Source organism: Miniopterus schreibersii, assembly GCF_964146895.1.
Source record: "Miniopterus schreibersii genome assembly, chromosome: 1".
Taxonomy (NCBI): domain Eukaryota; kingdom Metazoa; phylum Chordata; class Mammalia; order Chiroptera; family Miniopteridae; genus Miniopterus; species Miniopterus schreibersii.
In genome coordinates, this window is record NC_138101.1 from 43,039,864 (window position 1) to 43,066,933 (window position 27,070).

At 38.3% G+C, this 27,070-nt stretch overlaps 2 protein-coding genes across 4 annotated transcripts in view; one reads left to right on the forward strand and one right to left on the reverse strand.

The window, feature by feature from the left end:
• G3BP2 (G3BP stress granule assembly factor 2) overlaps window positions 1-12,137 on the reverse strand; it is a 73,542-nt gene extending 61,405 nt beyond the window's left edge. Inside the window, exon 1 of one of the 2 annotated variants that reach the window (XM_081122955.1) lies at window positions 11,966-12,137. The gene's annotated coding sequence lies outside the window, so the exon portion shown is untranslated. The remainder of the gene's footprint in view (window positions 1-11,965) is intronic. The other variant, XM_081122957.1, reaches the window with a different exon arrangement.
• A 68-nt stretch (window positions 12,138-12,205) lies between these two features.
• Window positions 12,206-27,070, forward strand: part of USO1 (USO1 vesicle transport factor) — a 78,260-nt gene continuing 63,395 nt past the window's right edge. Inside the window, exons 1-3 of one of the 2 annotated variants that reach the window (XM_081160691.1) lie at window positions 12,206-12,554; window positions 26,817-26,903; window positions 26,978-27,042. In XM_081160691.1, coding sequence (XP_081016817.1) covers window positions 12,489-12,554; window positions 26,817-26,903; window positions 26,978-27,042 — 218 coding nt within the window. In that variant the 5' untranslated portion in view covers window positions 12,206-12,488. The remainder of the gene's footprint in view (window positions 12,555-26,816; window positions 26,904-26,977; window positions 27,043-27,070) is intronic. The other variant, XM_081160690.1, reaches the window with a different exon arrangement.

Below are 27,070 nucleotides of genomic sequence, written 5' to 3' on the forward strand. Positions count from 1 at the left end.
TTTCTTTTTCATTTTTCTTGCCCTTCTTAAGTCACCTCCTGCCATGAGACCCTCCTACTGCTAACTCTGAAACCCACTCAAGTATATGCCTCCTGGAGAGTACCTAATGGTCCTCTCTTCAACTAAAAGGCTTATTCTCGTAAAGCATGGCTCTCATTTAGCTCCTGAGGTATATGAGATAATTAATTCACACAAATACATAAAGGACTGTTAATCCTAATGATGATGCACTCTTTCCATTGATATCTGCATTTTGTAAAAAGATGTTGTTGAACCAAAATGCTAAGTCCTTCGTGGCATAATTTTATGCATTATGACCATCTGGTTGGGCAGAAAGTTTTTTATCCAAGGGTCTTTCTGGGACTTCCTAAATCACACTATCTTCCCCCACTAGAATATAAGTTTCACAAAGGCAGTTTGTCTGTTTTTAATCATTGCTGAATCTCCAGTGCCTAAGACAGTGAATGGCATAGTAGCTGCTCAGTTAACATTTGTCAAATGACTATATAATGATGGATAGATTCAAATCCAAGTCTGTCTGGCTCTAGAGTGTAATGTACTTTCCACTGTATCAAACCGCCTCTTTCTTATAATCTCCTCACCTACCTTGCAGTAAGAAGAAAAGAGAAAAGAAATAAAGAAAAGAAAGAATGAAAGGGAGGGAGGAAATAGCTGGTACCAAAGTCATGAAATGAAATTCAAGTTTGGGCATCAGCTGCAAGCAATATGGAGCCCCTTGGGCCTCTCCTCCCAAGCACACTAATAGTTTTGTCAGGGCTCCAGATACTTCTCTTCTGAAACTGTTTCTATTTAATATATTTACTAAATTTATTATTTGTGATTATTTTTTTAAAGGTATGCTTGTTAAAAAAAGAAAAATTATCCAGTGTTAATTATGAAACAGTTAGAAGAAGAAAACACCACCCAGATCCTTCCACCTAAACATAACCACTCTGAATTCATACCCTACTACATTTCTTTCTAGGCTTCTTCCTATGCATACAGTATTTTAACCTTAGCTATGATCATTTGGTACATATAATTATGTATCCTGATTTATTACTTTTCTATCATCATTTTTAACTTCTGTCAGGTACTGATGATATTATTCTATGATGTTCAGGGTAAAATTCTCAGTTAAATGAAGTGAGATTTTACTGCCAATGGATATTAAAATTTCATGTTCTTTCATACTGATTCTCTGACAAGGGAATTTTAAAATTCTAATTCCTACTGTTGGCAGGAGATGAAGATTTTTACAATTCTCTCTCTCTTTCTGTTAAATATTTTTAAAACTGTAAATAATCAATAAAACATGCAGTTGTGCTTATTTATAAGGCTGAACAAACACTGTCATTCTCTGACCATTTACCCCTCCCAGATATTTCTAGATCATAATCCCTAAGGAAATTAATAGCCATTGTCCCAAAGGAGAACTGCCTTAGACTCTATGCAGATGAACATGCCGAAATATAAAGAAATTTGAATCAAGTATAAATAGATGACAGACTGCTGTCTTTATCTAGTAAATAGAATCATTTCACAAATTGATGTGTAGATTATTATAGTATAGAGGTAGTTTTAGTTGTACAGCTGAATAGGTACCAAAAGATTTAAGAGAATATCTAGAATTTCTAAAACCAGCAAAGGGAACTATGCTGTAGTGACTAGACTAGGGTTTGCAGACCTGGTTTGTTATTTACTAGCTATGTGACCACAAGTGATTAAAAAAAAAAACAACAACACAAAAAAACAACAACAAATAAACAAAACCCACAGATTGGGGAGGGATATTTTTAAGTATCACCTGTGTTACAGGCTCTTTGGTAGATGTTTTACAAATATTATTTAATTTAATCCTTATAATGATACTATTGGGTTGGCAAGTTGCTTACCCACTTCATTTTCCCCTCTTTACTAAAGAGAACCCGAATTTTATTCAGAGTAGCAATATGCCCATACCAAAACAAAACAATATAATAATGCATTTGCCAGGCATTCTTGCAGCTAAGGCGGGGCACAGTTCTTAATAAAACAGGTAGAAGTCGAAAGATGGAGCTTCCTGGAAATGACTCAGGCAAGAATATCAGCGGATGCTGAAACAGGAGGTGAAAGTCTAATGAGAAACAGGACATTTATCAGTATTAACGCATATCCTCCAAATAATAATTATTAATTTCAAACTGTGCAGTGGAGAAGTTTGGCAGATAACACCTTAAACAAATGATCAAAATTAATATCATTAATAGTGGGACACAGAGATGGCATGTACCTCCTGAGATGATGCACTGAGAGAAGGACAGCACTTCTGTGATATTCCTGCCAAAGATGTCAAAGATGCACAATATGAACCTAATCATGAAGCAAGATCAGACAAACCCAGTTGAGAGGCACTCTCCAAAATATCTGACCTGTCTTGTACTCTCCAAAATATCAAAACCATGAGTGACCAAGAAAGTCAGAGGACCTGTTCCAGATTAAAGGCAACTGAAGAGACATCTAAATGCAACAGGTAATCCCGGGTTTGATACTGGACCAGAAAAATTTTTTTCCCCAAAAAGGAAATTAGTGGAACTTCTGGCAACATTTGAAATAGGTCTGGTAGGTTAGATTATTGCAATGTTTTCAGTGTTAATTTCCTAGCTTTGAGCATTGTATTACATTATTTAAGAAAATGTTTTTGTTGTTAAGAATAAAACACTTAGGTATCTGAGGGGTAAAAGGGAGATCATGCCCATAAATTCTTCTCCAGATGGTTCAGGGGGAAAAGGTATATATTTGGAGAGAGAAAAAATGATAAATTGGATGAAACGTCCGAGGAATCTGGATGAAGAATGCATGAGAATTCTTTGTACAGTTTTTGCAACCTTTCTGCACTTCTGAAATTAATTCAAAATAAAAGAGAGGGATGGGTGTCAGTGATAGGTAACTCTGTCTTCACCTTGGCCCCCTTCCTTCCCACAATAAGGGTTCCATGCTGGAGGAGAAGCAGCCAGCTAGTCGCCAGAGATGAAGGTCGCAAGCCAAGGATGGCGAGCAGAGGGTTCCAGCTTGACCCTAGCTGGCATCTGAGAGCCTCTGCCTACCTGATTCATTCAAGGCACTCTGGTTTTCTGTTGCCAGGCATGGTAGTCACAGTGGACATAGCAACGCTGAGTAATGTGCCCAGCACTACACAGTCCGCAAGTGGCAGGACTGGCATGGAGGCCCAGGTCTGCCGAGGTTTACAAACAAAACATGCCTTTGTGTTCCATACCATGCTGAAGCCCAAGCTTCTCTCTCTCTGAAATGGGAATAAGAATTCCTAGCGCTCCAGAATGAGATTACGCCTGGGAGAGTACCTACAGCAGAGCCTGGCACAGAGCACAGAGACTCAAGCATTTGCTGAATCAGCAGTTCAAGAATCCAAGCACATCTGTGGTCAGTATTCTGCTAGACCAAGCTATTTTTAAGTACTGAAAAAAATAAACTGTATTAATATGGGTGTAATACTCTAGAGCTGCAGATATTAGTCAGCAGTTTCATTCAGTTTCTTGGATCTTTCTTGCCACTCTCTTACCTTCCTCTTCTTTCCTTCACAGAAGTCCTAAAACCTTCTCTGTACCCATCAGCTCCTGCAGCTCCATTTAATCATTCCCCCAGGCCCCTGTCTACCCACCCACCCCCAAAGGAAGAAGGGGCTAAGCGTGGATCCTGTTAGAAAGGCTCTCTAAGAACAACTTGGCTCATTCTGTTTTTTTATTTATTTTATTTTTTTTTTAGAGAGAGGGAGAAAGAGAGAGAGAGAAACACTGATGAGAGAAAGACATCGATCGGCTCCCTCCTGCACGCCCCTACTAGGGATCAAGCCTGCAACCCAGGCATGTGCTCTGACCAGTTATCGAACCAATGAACTCTTGGTTCATGGATTTATGCTCAACCATTGAGCCACACCAGCCAGGCACAACTTGGCTCATTATGCTGGGGAAGGCAGGAATTAGCCAACAGGATAAGCCATCCTTCCCAGGTTGGCAGAGAAAAATAAAAAAGAGGGAACCCTAGCCTCTGGCCAGACCTGAGCAGCTACCCAGAGGCCGAGATTCTAAAAAGCTCTGGGCAGAAGAACTAAAGGTGCAGGAAGGCACTGAATCTGGAACAGATCAAAACCATTAGTTGTATAACTCTTCTGAAGTTGAAGGAGACACAGCAGACTTTGGAACGGCCAATTTCTATTAAAATGAAATGTGTTTAATATAGTATTTGTTTTAAATGGTATGAATTTTGAGCTTTTAAAAAACAAAGATCTTGATACTTATTACATCATGGAATTAGTACCAAATACCAGCATAGTCATTTTGCTCTGATCCAGACACTAGAAGAACCAGACCTAGAAGGCAGCACCCTCCCAGGAAGGAGACTGGCCATGACAAGACCTATCGAGACCTTGGATACTGAGCTATTTAGGAGTCATTATTCACATACCTGGGAGAGAGGGAGCAGTTTCAGAGCTTGGGTCTGGGTCACTTTGGGTCTCACAGATGGTGGCCCTGCCAGGGAAAGGCTAGGTATGCATGCAGGTATTGGAGGTGGGGAAAGGGTAGTGGGGAGAACAGGCTGGAGCTCTTCTAGTTCTTTATACTATATACAACTAGTGTGGTGTTTGTGAGGTCCTGGGCAAGGTAGCACCGGGGAAGAGTCAGGCCAAAGGGAAGACTGCTTTGCCCCTCTGTGCTCATGATCTTCTCATCTTCCATTCCTCTGCGCATGGACTCCTGAGCTGCTGGCAGAGAGTTATGTCCACACTCAACTCCCTCTTCTTTCCTCAAGCCACCTGCCTATGCCAGTTCTAGATACTCCACCTAATATCTGCTAGTTACTGAGCTCATCCCAATTATCTGTGTAGTGTGTTCACAACCACTGACCACTGGCACCGTGTAGTCCACTTCATTAAAGAGCTAGAACTGGGGAGTGAGGGGACCTTGGAGGTGTGGGCTGGCTTTGAAAGTTCTGGTCCAGGTCTGCCACCATCCTGCTGGGCATGAGGCCCAATCTACCTTAATCTCAAGAGAAAGCCTACAGAGTCCCCTGCCACCCCATCTCCCCACCCATACTCACTTGGGCCATAGACTCAGGCAAATGAGATAGATCAGCTGCAACTGGCTCTGGGATCATGGATTACTGGTGTAAGTGGCAATGACTCCATAGTAAATCATCTTAAGCTTCCATGGAATCTTGGCATCAGCTAGTAATGTGAACTTCAAAGGATCTGGTCTAGCTGTGGAATGGGACAGTAAGAACTTCAATCCCATTCTGGCTATTCAGGACCTGCCTGCTCAGCTAGCTGAGAGGAGAAAGAGAGTGGGTGTGGACAGGTGACAGTCAAATTCCCCACAGGGGCAAGAGTGCCAGGGCCTGGATCTGATAAATCTGCCCCTCAATAAATAGTTTTATGAAAAGTCCTTTGAAAATGAAAATGGAGTTTCCTAATTTAGGTGTTTCATAAGTAAGCAATTCTGTTTATTGTATTTTCTTAAGAATGGAAACATAAGTGGACTGTACTTTCTTTAAAAGCTTTGCTTGCAGATATAAATACGAAGCAATGTAAAAGTACGTCTATTAAATAATGCAATATGATCTTTTGAACCTTTTGCAGAGCAACAGAACTGATGCTGGTAGCATGGCTGGAAAAATACTTTTCAAAAAATTGGCCAGCAGTCAAGTCCATTAGGAGATACATTGAGCATCTATTGTTTTTTTCTATCCTGATAAACTTTCTCCTGGCACAGTATTCCAGCTTTTCTTTGAACAAAGTCCCTGTTCCCCTGTTCTTATGCCATATCCTTTGAGATGAGGGGATGATTCCCACTGATTACTTTAGAGGTGGGCATGTGAGTCAAAGCCAATCAGAGCATCTCACACACTGGACTATAGGAATTGACCCAACACATGGACAAATGACCTAAGTAAGTCAGAAGGAGACTTTTGCTGAGACTAAGGAGAGAGGTTAGGAGTCTTTCTTGATGAACTTGGACCTGGGAGATTATAGGACTGCAGATACTGACAGCCACCTTGACCTTGTATGGAAATCAATAAAAAGTGTAGAGTCCAAAAACAGTTAAAGCCCAGATCTTGGGAAGACTGCCTTGGTGCACCAGATTGAACCATATGTGAAGTAACAGACTTTTCAGTGACATGAGCCAATGAAGTTTGAGTTGAGTACCATTATGGGGTAATATTTTTAAATATTCTGTTGTTCAGAAATTCATGATACACACCAAAGATGATGTGGGCCTCCAATCTAACCTTTAGTGTGTGCTTACTATGTTTTATGTACTAAAGTTCTAAGTACATTAAAGCTATCATCTAATAAAATCCTAATAACCATATCAGGGGGATATTATTATTGTTCCTTTCAAAACAGGTAGAACAGGAATTTGAACCCTGGACTCTTTAGCATGTGAGACTGACTGACTTTCATTTTCCAAATCCCTGTCTTGGTCATATTTCCTATCTCCTAAGAGAGGTGGCTGTCTTACATTTTAGCCTGTGAATCTTTTCAAATGAAACAGGAAGTATAAACAAACGAAATCAATCAAAGGGAGCAGGAGAGGGGTGGCCAGAACCCTCTTTCTTGCACCCTCCTCTCCCAATGAAGGGCTTCAAAAAATGCTTTGAAAAGCACTTCACGGAACACAATAAGAATGGTTAAGAAATACCTCTTTTTGTATAGAACAATTTCCAAGATATATTAAATGGGGAAAAGTAAGGTGTAGAACTGTGTGTACAATGTGCTACATTTATTTGTTTAAAAAAAATAAAGAGAAATTATATATACTTATATGTATATCTGGAAGGATAAACAAGAATTGTTTATATTAATTGCCTGGGTGTCAAGGAATCGCAGGGAGACTTTTCACTATATACCCTCTTGTGCTTTTTATTTTAACCATGTGGATGTATTACCTGTCTTAAATAGAAGGAGAAGAGGAAAGAGAAGAACCACTGCGTAAGTGTAATGAATCTCAAACCAAGGTGAGCTGCCCCTGGCAGGTTAAAATGGCTATCTGATCCTAAAAACATAAGTCCTTTCTTCCACAGTCGTTTATCTTTATATATGACTAAATGTTAATTACTAAGTTGATCAGCAAAGACCAACAAAATATTCACAAACTAAAACTAGGTAATAAAATTTTCTGAGGAGCCAGTCTGGCTGCTGTGCAATGCTTAGCAACACTGCAGAATTTCTGTTCCCATGCACACAGCCAAAAGTGGGAATTTCCTTATTTGGGGGATTCATTCATCCACTAGAGAGTTACCAAATGCTTACTATGTGTCAGAGATACTGTGTTAAGCACTGAGGATAAAGCAGTTTACAAAACGACTAAAATCCTTGCCCTTGTGGGTTTACATTCTGGTGGTGGTGGGAAAAGAGACAACAAACAAGATAAAGATTTAAAATATATACTAGCCCTGGCCGGTGCCACAGTTGGTTGGTGCATCACCCCATACGCTGAAAGGCCTCGGGCTTGATTCCCAGTTAGGGCACCTATAGGAGGCAACCGACCGATGTTTCTCTCTCAAATCTCTCTCCCCCCCCTTCCTCTCTCTCTCAAATCAATAACCTCAGATGAGGATTTTAAAAAATAATAAACTACATACTATATTCCATTAATCTTACAATAAACATTGTTTCACATTTTATAAAACCTGAAATTTAGATGCATCTATTGGTAGATGGCTTCTTACAACCTGACAGGTGTGGTTTTTTTCTTTCTGAGGTACACTTAATGTTGTCATAGATCTAATGAAATGTGGGAAAAGAATATATATGTAAGAATAATGCATCAGACTAATACAGAGAAGGGTAAGCAGAGCAGAGGGAGAGGGAATATGCGGAGATTGCAACTTAGGACAGTCAGGAAAGGCCTAAGTCACATCTAAGCAGACTTAAATAAAGTCAAGGAGTGAGCCAGTCCTCTATGCGGATGGAGTAGAAAGCATTCAAAATATAGGAAAGAACAAGCGCAAAGGCCATGAGGCAAGAACAAGTTTCAGAAACACAAGAAGACAGTGGCTGGAAAGGAGGGAAGATGAGATCATGGAGACAACAGAAGGGCCAGATTACGTAAGGATTTGTAAGCCACTTAGTGCAAGGTCACTGTCTTAAGTCTAGAGAGGTCACATAGCAAGTACTTAAGAGCACAGGCTTTGGAGCCAGACTGCCAACTTATGTCCTAGCTCTGCCACTTCCTAGCTGTATGACACAGCCAGGTTACCCTGCGTGCCTGTTTTGCCATCTGTAAAACGGGACTGATAACTACCAACTTCATAAGGTTGTTGTGAGGATTAAATAAATTATTGTATGTAAAGTACTTTGAATAAATAGAGGCTAGCATATAAGGAGCACAAATGTGTTTAATATTGTTATTATTAATTGGTTATGAATTTCAATTGCTGCTTCATCATTATCGATTTATTTTGCTGTGTGTTGTTTGGTTAATGAATAGTAATGCATAATTGTATCAACAATATTTTTGGAAACCAATTTTCCAGTAACTAGTCTTTAAAAACCTGTAAGTGGCTGTTTACAGGAGACTCACATCAGCAAAGGACACAGACAGACTGAAAGTGAAGGGATGAAAAAAGACATTTCATGAAAATGAAACAAAGGAAAAAAAAGCTGGGATAGCAATTCTTATACCAACAAAAGACTTTAAAACAAAGGCTGTAAACAAAATAAATCAGGCTGAGAATTATATCAAACTTTGAGTGTGGCTACTAGCACATGGAACTATTTGCAATCAGAGCCTACAAGGTTTTTGGAGAAATTATATAGCTGAATGTGGAATTAAAAGCCTTTTACCATTAAAAAAAAAAAAGGTTATAATAAGAGACAAAGAAGGACCCAGCAATTCCACTTCTGGGTATTTATCTAAAGAAACCCAAAATACTATTTCAAAAAGACATATGCATCCATATATTCATTGCAATATTATTACAATAGCCAAGATATGGAAACAACCTAAGTGTCCATTACTAGACGAGTGGATGAAGAAGTGGTGCATTTATACAATGGAATATGACTCAATCATAAAGAAGAATGGAATCTTGCCATTGTCAATGTTGAGTTTGCTGCTAGAAAGAAAGAAAGGGTGGAGAAAGAGAGCCATTAAAGAGAACCAAACCAGGGGATTATAAGGAAACGGTTTTAAAAATGAATTTCAAACCAATGACTTTTGTTAGTTGTTCTATTTTCAGGCTTGGTTTAAGAAAAGAAAAATCATTTTTATTTACTCAAGTTAAAATTTTGGACCATGTGTATTTTATTTTATCTTTACCCGAGGATATTTTTTCCATTGCTTTTCAGAAAGAGTGGAAGGGAGAGAGAGAGAGACAGGCATTGATGTGAGAGAGAAACATTGACTGGTTGGTTGCCTCCCACACGTGCCCTGACTAGGACGGGGACCCAGCCTGCAACAAAGGTACGTGCCCTTGGCTGGAATCGAACCCAGGACACTTCAGTCCACAGGCCAATGCTCTAAGCAGTGAGCCAAACCGGCTAGGGCTGGATTATGTGTGTATTTTAATGATTCACGGCATTCTTATCCTGACTGTTTAGATTTATGAAGGCCCATAAGTCAGGCAGTCACAATTTTTTCATGTTTTCTCCTTTATTTAAGAAATGGTTCTTGAGCATCTATCATGATAAAGGAATTACACTAGATGATTAAAGAGTACACATAAGAACAGGGCATGGTCTCTGACTTTTCTCTATAAAATCAGTAGAAGCAGATTCACATGTAACCCCCTTTCTCTTAAATGAGTGCATTTCATGGCTGTTTTGTAGTGATGATGTCTCTGCTTTCTTTTCAGACCTCAAATGAGGGACAAATTAGCCACTGTACTTTCTCTGCCTCCTCTTGAGCCTAGAAGTAACATGCAGCTCCACCTTCCCCAGACATCAGGATAAAGGCAAGACTAAGAGGTCAGAGGAAGTCTGGGGGCTCCACCCACATCTCCTCTGCACCCAACTGTCCATCCCTCCTGCCCATAGTCCTTCCTACCCAGTGGATGGTGTTAAGGAAGAAAACAGGTCAAATGAAGGGCAAAATTACAGTGACCTACTATACTCACCAAAATTTAAAACAAAGCTGGGCATTTTGAAAAGGCCAGCGCCTTAAAACAATTTTGTTAAAATGTCAAGGCACTGCTTTTTATTACCAAATAATATATGTAGTAGACATCCAATGAGTCCCATTCCATCCTAGAGCTTTATCCCTCATGATGGGGTAGAGTAGGACACAGGGAGGAGGTGAGAAGAGGCTCAGGGAGGGGTGAGGCTTAGGGACTTGGTGAAGTTCTTTGCGCACAGAAGCTGAGCATTTATTGGTTACTTTTTTTAGGCTGCAACAAAATGCCCCCATGGAAAATGTCTGATGTAAAATGTCAAGTGTCTAGTTTTAAAGCAGGGAACAATGCTTAGTGCACAATATTTTTGGCAGTATGATTCCCACCATTATCTAAGTCACCCAGGCTTAATACCTTGACACTAGGAAAGGAAATTTCAGTATAGGCTTTGTGATATGTGTTATCTACAATTCTACCTTACAGATGAAAAAAGGACCCTCCTCCTCAGCATAATATTCATATATCCTTTAATGTTTTCTTCATTTATCCATCAATATCACCTCTTATGAGATAGTGCTAAGCCAGAGATACAAAAATAAATAACATAGTCCTACCCCTTAACAGCCTGGCTTAACAAGCATTTATAGAGTTTACCACATATTAACAACTGCAGAGTGCATATATGTAAAATATATTTGGATTTCAGGGAAAACTTTCAGAAGATGCCAGAGTTAAGTCTTAAGGAATGAGCCGAAGTTTCTTTGATGAAGAGGAGCGAGGGAAAGGGCATATACCCCGAGGATGTGGGGAAGGCAGGAGATGTAAAGATAGGCAGGAGCCAGAACGTAACGGGCCTGTGTACTAAGTTAAGGAGTTTGGATTTTATTATGAAGAGAATGGGCAACCACTGGAGGATTTTAGTAAGAGGACTGTCATGGACAGATGTTTTGTCATTGCTAGGCTCAACCAAGGGTGGACTGGAGACTGGAATAGAGGGAAGTCAGGGTTTGAATAATGACAAATTAGTTAGCAAGCTACTGCCTTAACCTTGGTGAAAAATGATGGCAACATAAACTATCTCGGAGGCAGAGGTATGGAGAGCAGGGCACCTATTTGAGAAAGACTGCATTCTATAAAGAGACATGTCAGAACTTGACTACTAGCCATGGGGTGGTGGGTGAAATCCAGAGTTTAAGAGTCTTCCCATCTTCCTCCTTGTAGCTTAGGCAATTATTTGCCTAGTGATACTATTGATCGTTTGGCAGGGCACAGGAAGCATATTGATTTGTTTCTCTAAGGGAGGCTGGGGAATCTGAAACCTGTGGGGCATCCAAGTGGAGAGGTGTATGAATCAGTTGGCTAACTAGACCCTGCGCCTTTTAGGCTGAAGAAACCCACAAGGCTCCTTCAGACGCAGATGTGCCTGGCATTCTCATGCTGAAAGGAACAAGGCATGCTGATTTGACAAACGACATTTTCATTCTTTAAAAAACACTGAAATGCAGGGGTTGAGATTTAATAACAAAACATGAAGCTGCTGGCTGCCAACCTGGCACCGCAGATCAATGTATTTTCTCTAGCGCGCTAAATGCGGGGTCGGAGTGGTCTTCTCCTCGCACCACTTGAAAATAGCGGTGTGCCCGGCATTTAGGTCTGGGGATTCCTTGTAACAGGCTCGAAGAGCAGGGTCTGAGACATGCGCCCTCCCGTGGCAGCGGAACGAGGGGGCTCAAGCACCTTTCTTACCGCCAAACAAAGCCCTATAAAGAAACACAATTTGCGGGGATCAAAAGCCCACAGCGCCGGTACCGCTCCTCGGCAAAACCGAACGAACCCTCCCAGCGGCGGGATCCCTTACCTGTCTGGTTGGCAGAAGGGAAATTTCACTTTCGACTCAACACAAAATACGACACCAGATTTGATAGGTGGCAGCAGTCGCGCTCGGCGGCTACCAAGAAACCCGCGAGCCCGAGCACGTCCGCTGCCCGCAGCCTCTCCCGCCTGCAGGGCCGGGCTCCGACCACGTGGGCAGCCGCGCCGCCCAGCCGCCGGCAGGGGCGGGCAGGGGGCGTGGCCCCGCCGGGGAGGCGGTGCCTGCGCGGTGGGCGGGGCGGGGCGGGCCCGGCGGACCGCCCGGCGCCTGCTTTTCCCCGTCGCCTTCGCCCTTCGAGCCGCCACGTAATGCCACGTTTCCGCGCATGCGCACCTCCGCGGCTGGTGTTTCCGGGCTTAGGGGGCTGGAGCGGCCGCCGATCAGGAGGCGGTGGTGGCGGCGGCCGCGGAGTGCGGAGTGCGAACTCGGGGGCCAGGCCCTGCGGAGGGCAGGGGAAAGTTATCTTCTCTCCGGAAGGGGCCGGTAGAGGCGGTGGCTGAACGGCAAGATGAATTTCCTTCGCGGGGTAATGGGGGGTCAGAGTGCGGGACCCCAGCACACGGAAGCCGAGACGGTGAGAGGAGCGGCGGTGAGGGATTGGGAAGGGTCCGGGCAGGAGCTGGGACGGCGCGCTCAGGCGCGGAGACCACGGGGCCCACGCGCCGCCTCGCCTTTGGCCTCCCCGTCTCTCCCGAAACCCCCGAGTTGTTCCCCGCGTCCCTAGCGCAGCCCCCGCGGCGGCGGCTCGGCCCCGCGGACAGCCGCCTCCCGACGCTCCGCAGGCCCGGCGAGGAGCGTGGCCCGAGGGGGTACCGCCGGGAGGGAGCGATGCAGGCGGAGGCGGCCTGACCCGGCTCCCACGCCCCCGAGGCCGCGGGCCTCTCCCTCCTGCCCTGGGCAGCCCGTGTCTCCACTGCCCGGAGGACCCCGAAGTCCTCCCCGCGCGCGGTCCGGAGTGGGCACTGGGGAAGCCGGGGTCTAAAACCCAGCTGTTGACCAGAGCATATGGCTAAGAATAAAAAGACAGTTTAAGGCACAAAGCCACCTGCTCCTGTCCCGTCAACTGGAGGAAGAGGTGTCATCGTTTCGGACCCCTTTTTCGGGCTCACGCAAATATATGCCATTTGGGAAATACTTTGACGTTGTAGGGATCTTCGGTGCTCAAACAGCTTTGGGGACACATCCCCCAGCTTTCCCTTCCACTCACCCCATTCACAAGTCTGAATTCGTGTTAACACTATTTTTGGCATCGCTTTAGAAAAATTGTTAGCCCCTGAAAACAAACAGTCTGATGGTTCGATTTTAGGTTTACGATAAACTTGCTTTGTGAAGTTTGGTTAGTGTCTATTAGAAATGAATGTGTATGACTTTTTTAAAATAAACTTTTTATTTTAGGTCTACAGAAAACTGACAAACTATGAAATTTTAAAGGCAAATTTTGGGTAGTGTTCATACACATAACGGATGTCTATGAACATAGATCCCATGTTCTATGTTAGTGTAATCCTGAAGGTTAATAATAACTTTTAGAGTCATGGTCTTACCTTGTGCCAGGTACTGTGCCAACCTCCTTAAGTCCACATTCTCCTTGAATCCCTAACCACCCTGCAAGATAGGTGATAGCATCCTTACTTTACAAATAAAAAAGTAAGGCTACTAGTAATAGAGCCAGGATTCAACCAAGGGTTGCTTTACTTCAAAGCCTAGGCTTTATTGCTGGTGCCCGTACTTTAAAACTTATCTAGGAATTTTGGAAATTTTTAATAATAATATATATTTTTAAAATATATCTTTATTGATTTCAGAGAGAGGAAAGGAGAGGGAGAGAGAGAGATAGAAACATCAATGATGAGAGAGTCATTGATCGAGCCCACAACCTGGGCATGTGCCCTGACTGGGAATCGAACCCCGATTGCCTGAATCCCAGGTCCACGCTCAACCACTGAGCCACGCCCGGCGGGGCAATAATATTATTAAAAGTAACCTCACAGATCTGGGTCAGAACTGTTTAAAGCAGAAGTTGAGCACTGGTGAGTCTGTTTTCTTTCCTTTGAAAATCAAGAGCTTTCACACACAAACATACAAGTGATATTTGGCGTCTCTTGTTGGTTCCCACATGGCTACGAGGCAACTAAGCTCCCCTGTTAGAAGACCACAGTGTCTCAAGATTACCGTAGTCACAGCCCACCTCCACAGCTTTTGTTCTTTTTATTTTTGTCTGTCTGATATTTTTTGTTTGGGACACCAAGTTTTAAAGAACTTGCTTTGGAGTTAGACCTTGATTTGAACCCTTGCCTTGCACCCCTAATTGGATTGGACAGATAAAAAGATGGCTAATACCCTGAGTAAAATAAGGAAAATGCCTGCTCTTATGGGTATAATGAGGATTAAGTGAAATAAGAAATAGAGCCTGACACTTAGTATGTGCTCAACAAAGGGTAGTTTTTATTACATATTTTTAAGGGAAGAAGACTCTCTTTTCTTGTTATAGTTGGAAGATGATGCACAATTGAGTGTAGGATTTTAAAGCTGGAAGGCCCTTTGCAGTTCTTGCAGGTTGAACCCTCTCAGTGTATAGATTAGGAAACTGAGGCACAAAACACTAAAACAACTTGCACAGTATTGCAGAACTGAGACTAGCATACTTTGATCTTGCCATAGTGAATGGAATAACAACATACTTTTTATATCATGATTTCAAAATGAAACTTGGCTATCACCTGAGTGTATGTTGTATTTATAAACTGAAAGGAAAGTGAAGATTCTTGTTCTTGCCTAACTTTGAGCATGTATACTCAGAATTGGAAAACTAATTTGTCTTTGGAAGAGAGCTAATCATTTATTCTGAGTTTACAGTATGAATAAAATTTGTTTCACCATCTCATTCCACCAGGAAGTATAGTAGGTATAAGGGGTCATGGCTCACTAATTTAAAGTATTTATAGAGCATCAGATTGTGTGTACAATATTAGATGTTTTCATTGGTGATTTGATCTGGCCTGGATATTTCAAGTTGCCAGAGCTTGGGACAGCTATCTTCTATATTATTATTTAGTATTTTGTAGTTTTTATATTTCTGCAAAATTAAATTATTTTCATTGCAGTTTTCCATTTTTCCTGCTTTTCTCATCTTTTTCCAGTGCAAAGCCTCTTTTTTTTTTTTTTTTTTTTTGTCTAAAGCATACCTGTCCTTTAAATCTATCATCAGTGCATTTGTTAATCTGTACCCTTTACTTCTTTCCACCACCAAACGTAGATAATCTCTTTTCCCTCTGAGCAGTCTTCACATTTAAACTAGATTGTGCTTCTGCCATTTATATATGTCGCATCTATTCTAGACTCTTAAGTGTCTTGCAAGTTGCATATGTATTTTAATCTTTATTTTTCTATAGTAGTAGTCAAGTATTTGTTAAATGAATGAATTATAGTGTTATATGAAAGAAATCACAGCTTTCAAAGTAGTAGGTATTAAAACAATACTTTTTAAAGACTGTAGGCCCGGCCGGGCATGGCTCAGCGGTTGAGCGTCGACCTAGGATCCAGGCGATCAGGGTTCGATTCCCGGTCAGGGCACATGCCCAGGTTGTGGGCTCGATCAATGGCTCTCTCATCATTAATGTTTCTATCCCTCTCTCTCCCTCTCCTTTCCTCTCTCTGAAATCAATAAAGATATAATAAAAATAAATAAAAATAAAGACTGTAGGATTCAAAGTTCTGGAGCCGTTATGTCAAACTTTTTACTTAAGGGATTTTTCAGATTTACTGTGTTTAGACTAGTTTCCTGATTTTTCTTACTAAACTTAAGTATCTTTTAAATTTGTGAGGATTATACTATTGATTGTATAGTATCTAGTTTTTCATATTCTTCGTTAAGAGTAACTTTGAACTGGTAATAAGATGTTCTTCAGCCCGGCCGCGCGTGGATCAGCAGTTGAGCATCGACCTAGGATCCAGGCAATCGGGGTTCGATTCCCGGTCAGGGCACATGCCCGGGTTGCGGGCTCGATCCCCAGTCAGGGGCGTGCAGGAGGCAGCTGATCAATTACTCTCTCATCATTGATGTTTCTATCTCTCCCTCTCCCTCTCCTTTCCTCTCTCTGAAATCAATAAAGATGTATTTTTTTAAAAAAAGTAAAATAAAAAATAATAAATAAATAAATAAATAAAAGATGTTCTTCAAACACAAAGTAGTAAATATTTGTATTTGAATCATAGTCAATAATCCTATAAAGTTCTGAATATTTTATTCTAGAATTTCATTCACATTTTAGAGTAAAAATTTTGTAAATTTTATTTCTCTTTTTTTATCTTAGGTAGAGAAAGGCACTGATTTCTAATGATTGAAGCCTCCTAACCCTTGACATACTTTGCTGGGTGCAAATAAACACTAATTATAGTAAAAATGCTACTTTTTTTTTTTTAATGCTTCCACAGGCTTAATTTTCCAGCTACCTTCCAACCAATGCCTTTTTAGAAGCTAGTTTATTCAAAGTCCCAAGACAGGTGTTAACTGCATTTGATGATAAGTGATAGGGGAGTTTTCCCTTTGCAAGTTATATCCCAACGCATGAAAATTGGCTAAAGTCCATGGAGGTATGCAGAATTAAAATACTGTTAAGGCATCTCTTTTTATATCAGACTTTGATCAGCTGGCTTAAAAAGCAAAACGGCTAACAATATAGACACAGCTTTGCTGTCTTTTAATAAAAATTGAGTGTGCACTTTAGACATAGTTTTGGTTTGGTCAGGCACATTTTATACCACGTTACTATAAATGTGTAGTTTGAAACTCTTTGTTTGGGTTAGTGTTTCATATTCTACATTAATAACCAGGCCAGTGTCATATCTGTTTTCTCTCTTGGCTCTCTTGTAATAAATGTCAGAGAATAATGATTTGTGTTTGATCACTTCTATATCTAACCATAGATGTCTCTTAAAATATTTTTATTAAGTAGTATCTGTTGAAAACTACATGGCTTTTTAAAAAGTTTATTATATTACTTAGGGTGGTTCTGAAAAACTGGTATTTAAATTTTACATGCCCTAGCATTACCAAAGTATGTTCCAGAGAAAGTGAGTAGAGGAACTTGAAGGACTTTTGTTACCAAAGAAGTGTGCTGTGTGATGATGAAAAATGAAACAAGAAAACAACTAATATTTATACAAGATTTATTAAGCAAGCACTGTTATGTTTTCAAATATTTTCAAGATGGAGATATAAAGTAAGTTGTTTGCCAAATTTATTTGACCAGATCCTTTTTTCCCCCCTCCAGGAAACCTTGTGGGTCTGATGTTCTGAGGAACATACTTAGGGAAAAATTGTCCTAGAGGATATATTTTTAAAGGAATGCTGCATTTTAGAAGTTCTTAATTATCTTCAGCATATGGAGTTCATGAAGTATTTCCCTTTGAATACCTAAAAGCTAAAATAAGTCCTGATGATTTATGATTTGAGAAATAATTGTAATCACTCTTGAATCTGATTATCTCTCAGGAGAGAATTGAAGAATTTCTTATATAAATTGTTGATATCAAATACCATTTCTGTCTTTTTAAATATTTACCTCTTATTATTTCTACTGTTTTGTTTGTTTGTTGTCAGACAAAAGGTATGCTTATTTTTTATATCCCAGGCAGAAACTCATAAACATTTTTTATATAAAAAGTTACACACCTTTAATTTGGAAACTTGTAGTGTTAAACTTTGAGATGCTAGTGTTTGTGATAGGTTATTTGGTAGACAAGTTTCATTTATAATGCCTTGCTTAAAAGTATGTCCTTTTGGAGAGCATCATTCATTTCTTAGAGAAAGCATGAAGAATAAATTAAGCAGTATATTACCTAGGTTGACTTATTGGTAATTGCAGTGGAAATAGATTGTGTTAGATTCATTGGATTTGTCTTCAGAGAGGCTAGTGTTTGGCTTTGTAATGGGTTCCCACTTTTTTTTAGATTATAATAATTTAGGTAATCTGAAAATAAAACTGACTTTTACTTTTTTTGTAAATTCTCACTTATAGAGTTCAATTTAAAACAAGTTAAGCCTGTGGCTCTTTCTTGTATCCTCAAACAGTAATGTTTTTTATTCCATTTAAACAATATAAATGAATTAACCATTGGTTAACATGAATTATTTTAGTACTATAGGAACCAGTCATGGATGGGAAAGTTCTCTCCAAGGAAGGTATAACTATGTGTTAAGCTTCATGAAGGCAGAGTTAATCATCAAATAAATTGGTATTAGGGCTTGATAAATATTTGTTGAATAAATGACTGAATTAGATTTCTTAAATTGGAATGCTTGCCCTTCACTTTTGCATATCAGTTAAATAGTTAGTGAATACTAAAAAAAATATGTGTATTAGGAATTGTAAGAAAATACTGCAAACCACATTATGGCAATGTCCATTAAATTTTAAATGTTCCTTCAGCATCCTAGTTTTATTGCACCTTCATTTTATTTTCTTTTTACTTTTCAGTGGTTTTTCATTTTCACATTCCTCATCTCACCTTTTGCTTTCCTAGTCTCTCCTATTCCCATTGCTTCTGTTTTGGTTTCCTTTGTGTATCGCTGAATAAAAAAATAAATGGCACCATTGGGTAGAAAAGCAAACAAACATTAAAATCAGGTTATTAGGTAATAATTTTGATTATGAATTACAAGTTACCAGTTGTTAGTGGGATTATTTGTCCTTTGCACATTTTTCTTGGTAAGTGGAATTGAGAATCTCACATGGCAATTATTGAAACAAAGAAGACTTTTGATACATAATCACCTGCATTTGCTGCATTATACCTATTTTATTGATAAAGCTTTTAATTTTTTAATTACACAAAGTGGCAAGTAATACTAATAAAGTCCTCTTTGACTACCGTCTCCAATTTCAGTTCTCTTTCCAGAAATAATCACAATTCTTAGTTGGTGTAAATCCTTTCAGAACATTATGCATATGCATTTGTGCAATGTGGAATTATATATGAGCATATTTATCTCTTTCTTCATAAATGATACACTTATAGTTTTCTTTGGTTATCTTTTTCATTGATTGATATGTCTTAGAGAACTTTGCATAAAACATAGAGCTACTTTATTACAAATTATTTAAAATACCAGATTTTCAGTTATTTTTATTAATTACACTACACTGTCCTATAATAGACTATAAAAGCATCTTTTTAAAAGTTTCCATGAGTGATTCATCATTCTCTCCATCTCAGAGCCCTTCATACCTAGTTACATAATATGAATTAGCTGAAGAACTACTGTCTCTTGAGTTTTCCTTATTACCCCTTTCTGGTCCCTCTAAACAAAACTAATTCTGGATTAAATTTTACTCAAATATATGTTTTTCTCTTTAAAACTGCTTTTTGTTAATATATAATATTCTGTTGCTTAATGTAAAAGTCACAAACTCAAATCCTAACAGTGGCAGTTGGGTAGCATTATTGTTCAGTGAAGCAGGTTGGATTAGAGAAAAGAGCTGAGGTCTGCGATGAAACTGGAGCCTGCATATCCTGACTTGAGAGTGTAGCTAGTGCTGAACTCCAGCCATGTGTTGGCCTCTGGAAATGAAGGCCCAGAGATATAATTAAACCAAGGGATTAAGCACTCAAACTGCTTGGCTTTGAATGCCATCCCACCACTTACTAGTTTTGTGAACTTGTACAAGTCACCCACTGTGACTGTTTCCTCAGATCTAAAATGTGGATAGTAATAGTGTCTATCACATAGGGTTTTTGTGAAAATTAATAGAATTAAAAATACAAAGAATTTTTAGAACACAGCACATAAGTGCTATATACTTCAGATTTTGATGATTTTAAGATGCACATTAGCATTTAAACATCTCTGAAATCAGGTTGCATCTTGTAATTATAATTAGCAGTGTTTCTTTGTTTTTGGTGATACATTTAAAAAGTGACTTATTGTTGGCTTCTTAAATTGTATGAGAAACAGTATTAGCAATCATTAGCTATCAAGCTGAATTTTTTCAAGAAAAGGTAGAAATCTGGATTTTTATATGAAATCTTTAGGTTTGAAATGTTGACTTAAAAATTATTTTAAACACTACATTACAGTGTTTCCCTACATACCAAAAAAATCTCGCAGTCCCTATTGTACCTGCAACAGGTACTCAAACTAACATTTCTCTGCATGGGAGGCAATATAGGATAGGAGGCAACCGATCCATGTTTCTTTCTCATATTGATGTATTGATTATCAGTGTCTCTCTCTCTCTTTCTGTCTCTCTCTCTATATATATATACATAAATATATATATAGTTCTTTTTAGGTATATATATCTAAAACATATCCTCGGGTGAGGATTTAAAAAAAAAAAAGAAAAGAGATCAATTAGCTTCCTTTTAAGAACTTGACCTGGAAGGTACTGGCAACTCATTGGCTAAAATGTAATCACTGCCTAGATGTAAGGAAGGCTTGGAAAGTAGACTAGGTGGACAGTCATGTGCCCAGCTAAAACACAGAGGGTTCTAATCATTAAAAGAAAAAGAATGGTGCCCAGCCAGGCGTGGCTCAGCCGTTGAGCGTTGACCTAGGATCCAGGCGATCAGGGTTCGATTCCCGGTCAGGGCACATGCCCGGGTGGCGGGCTGCAGCCGATCAATGACTCTCTCATCACTGATATTTCTCTCTCTCTCTCTCCCTCTCCCTTCCTCTCTCTGAAATCAATAAAGATATATTTTAAGAAAAAGAATGGATAAAGAGGCCCAGTTTTACTGCATGGGGTTGGTTTTTCAAGTGTGGAATAAATGGAATAATGATCTTTAAGATCTGCAATTTTTGAATATTAAATCAAGCGTACTTGTGTGCTTCAAAATTTTTGCTTGGTAAATATCAACTGAAAAATATAGACCTGTCTATATTTGGAATATATATGTTTTTCTTTCATTTGGTTTCAGTTGTCTGTCTGTAAAGAGTAGCAACTTAGCACTTTATTATGGAGAGATCATTTATGTAGAAACTTCAGCCATCTGAAATATTATCAGGAGGTAATAAGGCTTTCACATAGCAAAGCAGAAGTTGCAAAGCCCATGTACTCAATCTTGATTTCAAGTCTGAGTAATTTTTTGTTGTAGGTATGTTACTCTCTTGCTTAAATTATCAAATTTCTTAGTAGCAGATCAAAAACTACAAAGTGTAAGTAGTCTGTTAGAAACATAAATGATGAAAATGACAGCCAAAAGTCCAATAAGAGAAGAATGATACAAAAAAGTCATAAGAAGCTTGGTAATAATAATGTTTGTTAATATTTTAGTATTTATAGGTACCCTGTACTATGCAAAGACTTTTATATTAATTCATTCAACACCTAAGACATCCATATATGTGGTATTGGAAAGGACTTAGGTTTAAGTCTAAGAAAGCTTGTAAAATTATGTTCTTTAAGAAGACAGAGAAGCTTGTAATTAGTTTTAGATTACTGTCAGAAATCACTAAAATGAAAAGACGGTTTTGGTGCCTGACAGAAGGTATCTGAAATAGGTCAGTCATGATTCTGGATAAATAAGTTGTTATATTCACTTTCAACTCTCATTGGTTTTCAATATGGTTGACTGATTTGAGTTTAATTGTCTTAAGTCACTAGAGAGAAAGTTCCAATAAAATCCTCAATTGGAAAGAATATGTACTTGCCATTAAAACCCAAGTTTAATAGATAAAATGCATGTTTATATTATTAAAAATAGTCTTGATACATACCCAAACTCAGGAACTAATGGATTTTATTTCTATAAGTATAAATAGTATACTTTAAATAGAGATTAATTTTAATATTTTAAAGGTGAATTTTGTAATTACCTAAAAAAACTTATAATTTGCTTATTAATCAGAGCCTATTGAGGCAGATACTTTGACTCATTTAGAAAAGAAATCTATTTTTAGCTAAGTTTATATTTTCTTATTTTTCCCCACATTATTTTAGATCAGTCATTTCCAGAAATAACAGGTATTTAAAATTATTATAAAAGGAAATGCACATATTTTAGGAAGTCTCCTTTGGTATATTGTTTTAATAAAACAAGTATATATGTGTATGTGTGTAATGTAGACATTACTGTTTGGGTTCATAGATGTATACACATTTAGAAACTCAGTTTTCTTATTTTGAATATGAAATGCTATTTTCTACGTTGAAATATGTGTAAATAAATGTAAAGTAAGAAATCATTTTCTGTGCCTGGAATTCCTTCCTCATGTGATACTTATTCTTAATTTTTTACTCAAGTGGCATTCTTAATATTTCAATCTTAAACAGTATCTTAGTCTGCTATAACAAAACTACCATAGACCGAGTGGCTTAAACAACTTATTTCTCACAATTCTGGAGGCTGGGAAGTCCAAGATCAGAGTGCATGCAGATTCTTCGTCTGCTGAGGGCTTGCTTCCTGGTTTACACACAGCCTTTCCCGCCGCATCCTCATAGGGAAGGGATAAAGCCCTACCTCTCTAGGGCTTCTCCATAAGGGCACTGATCCCATTCATGAGGGTCCACCCTCATGACATCATCTCCGACACGCCCCACCTCCTACTACTAGCACATTGCGGGGCTAGGATTTCAACATACCCATTTGGGTGAGGAGGTTCTAAACATTCAGTCTATAGCAGTTTTCCTTTCATATAAAATTGACTGATTTTTTTTATGTGCCTGCTTTACTCAACATACTGATATACCTTTAACTTGTTATTATACTTTATTTACACAACTGTTTGCCTGTGCAAGCTCCTGTGGCCAGAGACCAGATCTTTATTTTGGTTAGCACTACAACAAATGTGTATGTGTAGTCATTGTGTTTATTGACTGAGTAATGACTGTGTAGTCTAATCTTAAAAGTTTGTGCTTTATCCTATAGGCAACAGGGGCCAATTGAGGATATTTTTATTATGGTGGTTTATTTTTATCAATTAAGAGCTGATTTCATGCTCTTTTGATCAGTAGAGTGAAAATAGCATCTTTGAAAGATGAATTGTCAGTCAGGAAAATATTCTGGAAATCCCAATAAAACAAACCATTTCACTTTATTCCATTTTGCTCTTCTCTGCTTATTATCAAAATTCAAATATCTGGGTAGTGTAGAAAATGAATATTTTCAGCAACCCACTAAAAGACAGTATGGCCCATAGTCTTAAGTGGTTTATTATTAATGTAATTTTAAACCAAAATGAGCTTATGTTGAGCATACTATTTGTTGTTTTCTTTTTTCCATATCTTTGAACATATCTTCTTATTAGTATATGTGGGTCTGCTTCATTCAGTTTAATTAGCTGCATAGTGTATAGGGTGGAGCAAAAGTAGGTTTAGAGTTGTGAGTACGCAAAACAAAGTTTATTCTTACTGTATTATTTGCCATATGAACAACTGTAAACCTACTTTTGCCCCACCCTGTGTGTGTACCATGTGTAATAGTGCACTGTTCTCTTACTGATGGATGCACCTTTAGATTTTGGGGTTTTTTTTTATTTAATAAACAGCAGAAACTTACTGCTCACAGTTCTGGGGGCTGGAAATCTGAGATCAGGGTGCCAGCATAGTCAGGTTAGGACCCTCTTCTGTGTAGCAGACATTATTATATTCTTACAGATGGAAGGTAGGTTTCCTTTTCAGGCATTAAAAATATTGCTACAAAGAACATTCTTGTATATAACATAGTATAGTTGTGGGCTTTTTTTCTTTTTTTTCTTTTAATCCTCACCGAAGGATGTGTTTAGAGAAAGGAAGGGGGACAGAGACAGAGACAGAGAGACACTGATCAGTTGTCTCCCATACACTCCTTGACCAGGGATCAAACCTGCGATCTAGGCATGTGTACTGACCAGAAATTGAACCCAAAACCTTTTTTGGTGTACGGGATGACACTCCAATGAACTGAGCCACCCAGCCAGGTGCTGCGAGCATATTTTTAAAGGATAAATTCTAGAAGTAGGAATGCCTGGCTGAAAGGGTCTGAACATTTTAAATTGTAATAGTTTTTGCCACATTGCCACTTTTTTAGGTTACCTTCCTTCTGAGAGAATATAAGCAAGTTCACTGTTTTATATCTTTGTCTATCCTGGATAGTTCTATTTTAAAAATTTTATTGAAGTATATAGAAAATTACATAAGTGATATATGTAAACCTCAACCTGAACATACTCAGATGTATTCCTCCAGATAACCAACACCCAGATCAAGGAACAGAACATTACTAGCACCCCTGAAGCCCCCCCTTTGTGCTTCATTCAGTCCCTGCCTGCCCCCATGAGTAATCACTGTCCTGACTGCTAATAGCATAGGTTCATTTTGCCTGTTTTTTATTTCATAAAATAGAATCATTTGGAGCCCAGCTCATGTGGTCAGTGGTTGAGCATGGACCCATGAACCAAGAGATCACCAGTTCAGTTCCATCAGGGCACATGCCCAGGTTTCAGGCTTGATCCCCAGGAGGGGCACTGCAGGAAGTAGCCCATTTTTCCCTTTCATCAGTGTTTCTAGCTCTCTATCCCTCTTCCTCTCTCTAAAATCAATAAAAATTTTAAAAATTGTTTTTAAAAATCGAATAATTTGGTATGTTCTATTATTTTAATTTTAATGTAAATCTATTGGATAAAAACCTCATTGCTATTTTATTTATCTTCATAATAAGTGAGATTATGATCTTTCTGTATATCTAAAAGCTTTTAAAAAAACCCCACTAACAATGCTGAAATGTTAGCATTGGACAGAAAATAAATTACTGAAAATAAAAACAAAGCAAACCCCTGAACTCTAGGGTTATGATCATCTCCCTCCAGTATTCCTAAAGCTAAGTCCACCACCATCAAATAGCTTTCACATTTCCACATTCAACAGATAATGATTGAGGAGCTTTCAGACATGGAAGTTTGTATTTTGACATAAGTCTCGCTATACATCAACTAAAGATGGGGCTGAGGCTAGAGTTCAAGTCCTACATGGTACTAGGACTAAGTACTACAGTGGAGATGTAAATCCCAGATGGAATTCTCAGATCTGGAGACAGCCTGTGCTTGAGGTCTAAGATTAGGAAAAAGCAGAAGTGCCTACAAAAGATTTCCCAGTCATAATATCAGCTATAAACTACCTAGAAAAAAATTTAAAGATATACAAAGCCGAAGTAGAGGAAATTACAGTCATGCTTATTAGGAAAACACTTTTTGGCCTAAGAAATTTTTTCGGCTGAGTAAGAAGGTTCATGTTTTCAAAAGATAATTATGTAGGTTTTTTTAATGGTTAAAAAAACCCACAATTATAGTAGGAAAAATATCAACCAGTTACTTAATAAAGAGAAAGTTAATTATTTCCATTTTGGAAAGTGAATATAATTATTATGAAAGCGAATACAGTTTAAGGTAGGAATAATTTCTCAATGTGAGCAGTTAGAATGAATAAAATCAAAAAGTAAAGCTAGGCTTGCTTATACTGTATGTACAGTATGAAGAAATGCAAATGAGCATAGTGAAGACTTAGAAATCCTGCAGTGCAGAAACCTATTTAATTTTGTATAACCTTTTTTCCCACTGGTTTTGTGATCATAGGAAGTCTATTACTATCTTCTGGGACATAGAGTCCTACAGAATGTAATTTGGAAAACACAATGTGTTTAAGCACTATTAATTCAGATACATAGGGTGCAAAAGTTTGAGTAATATTCCAAAATCTTATTTGTAGATTTTAGTAAGAACTGTCATTAAAGAATGAGTAATAACTTAAAATAGTAACAGATTGTTAGCTCTGTGAAGTACCTGCATATAGTGGTTTCAAAAGCTGTCCTTGACCAGATGTTTTCCAAATATTTTCATCCGGTCTGTAGTTTATCTTTTCATTCCCTTAACAGTACTCTTGAAGAGCAGAAGTGATAAAGTAACAATTTATTATGTTTTTCTTTCATGGATTGTGCTCTTAATATATACCTGAGAAACCTTGCCTAATTAAAGGTTACAAATATTCTCTCCTATGCTTTCTTCTAGAAGTTTTATGGTTTTAAGTTTCCAAATTCTTTTTTAATGAAAGTTTACATACTCACACAGTTTGGGACTTTTGCTTCAGTAGGCTCACAGTTTACATATAGTTTTACCACTTGCTTTTTTCCCCCCACTACTTATTAAGTCATAGTATTTTCATATCAATACAGTAAATTTTTTTTAATAGCTGCATAGTATTCCACCAAAGAATGTACCACATTTTCTTTAGTTTTTCTTCTCTTTCTGGACAGATAAGGTGTTTCCAGTTTTTTCCTATTGTAAATAATGTTCAAAGTTTATTTTTAAATTCAGTTTGAATTTTAATTTCTGTAAATTTATTAAAAACTTTTATAATAGAAATTTTTTATCCTTATAGATTATGAGGTACATTCAAAACTTAAAATTTTTGATATATAGTTCTGACGTTTCTTGTTTAAATATAGGGTGAAATTATGATATAAACAATTATTGTTTAAAAATGTTTTGAATAACTTCCCATCTTCTACCATAACCCTAATGGATTATGCTCCCCTATTGATTCAAACAGTCATAATTGGCATGTTTAGAAAACTCTTGTTCTACTAATGATTTCTCTTAATTCCTCAATTTATGTGACTTATTTTATTTGACTTCTCTTTCACCACTTTTATTTTTCAAGTCTGTGAAAAATGATCTCTGTAATGAGATTATATTACCTAAATAGTTATTTAGATTTGTGAAAGAACATTTCCATGACATCCCACTTGTTGATTTCTTTTTTTTTTCTTCCAAAATTAGATAGTATAAATTTGGGAGAAACTTCATGTTTCTTTTTTCTTCTTTCTCTTCTGTTAATGCTGTTTCATTTTTCCATGACAGATTCAAAAGCTTTGTGACAGAGTAGCCTCATCTACTCTACTGGATGATCGAAGAAATGCCGTGCGTGCTCTCAAGTCATTATCCAAGGTCAGTAGCACTTTGTTAGTTATTAAGTTTATTAAGTTGGATATTAGTTTTTTTAACATTTTTCTTTTGTGCAGAAATATCGCTTGGAAGTGGGTATTCAAGCTATGGAACATCTTATCCATGTTTTACAAACAGATCGGTGAGTCTCTTTAATTTTTCTTGAAATT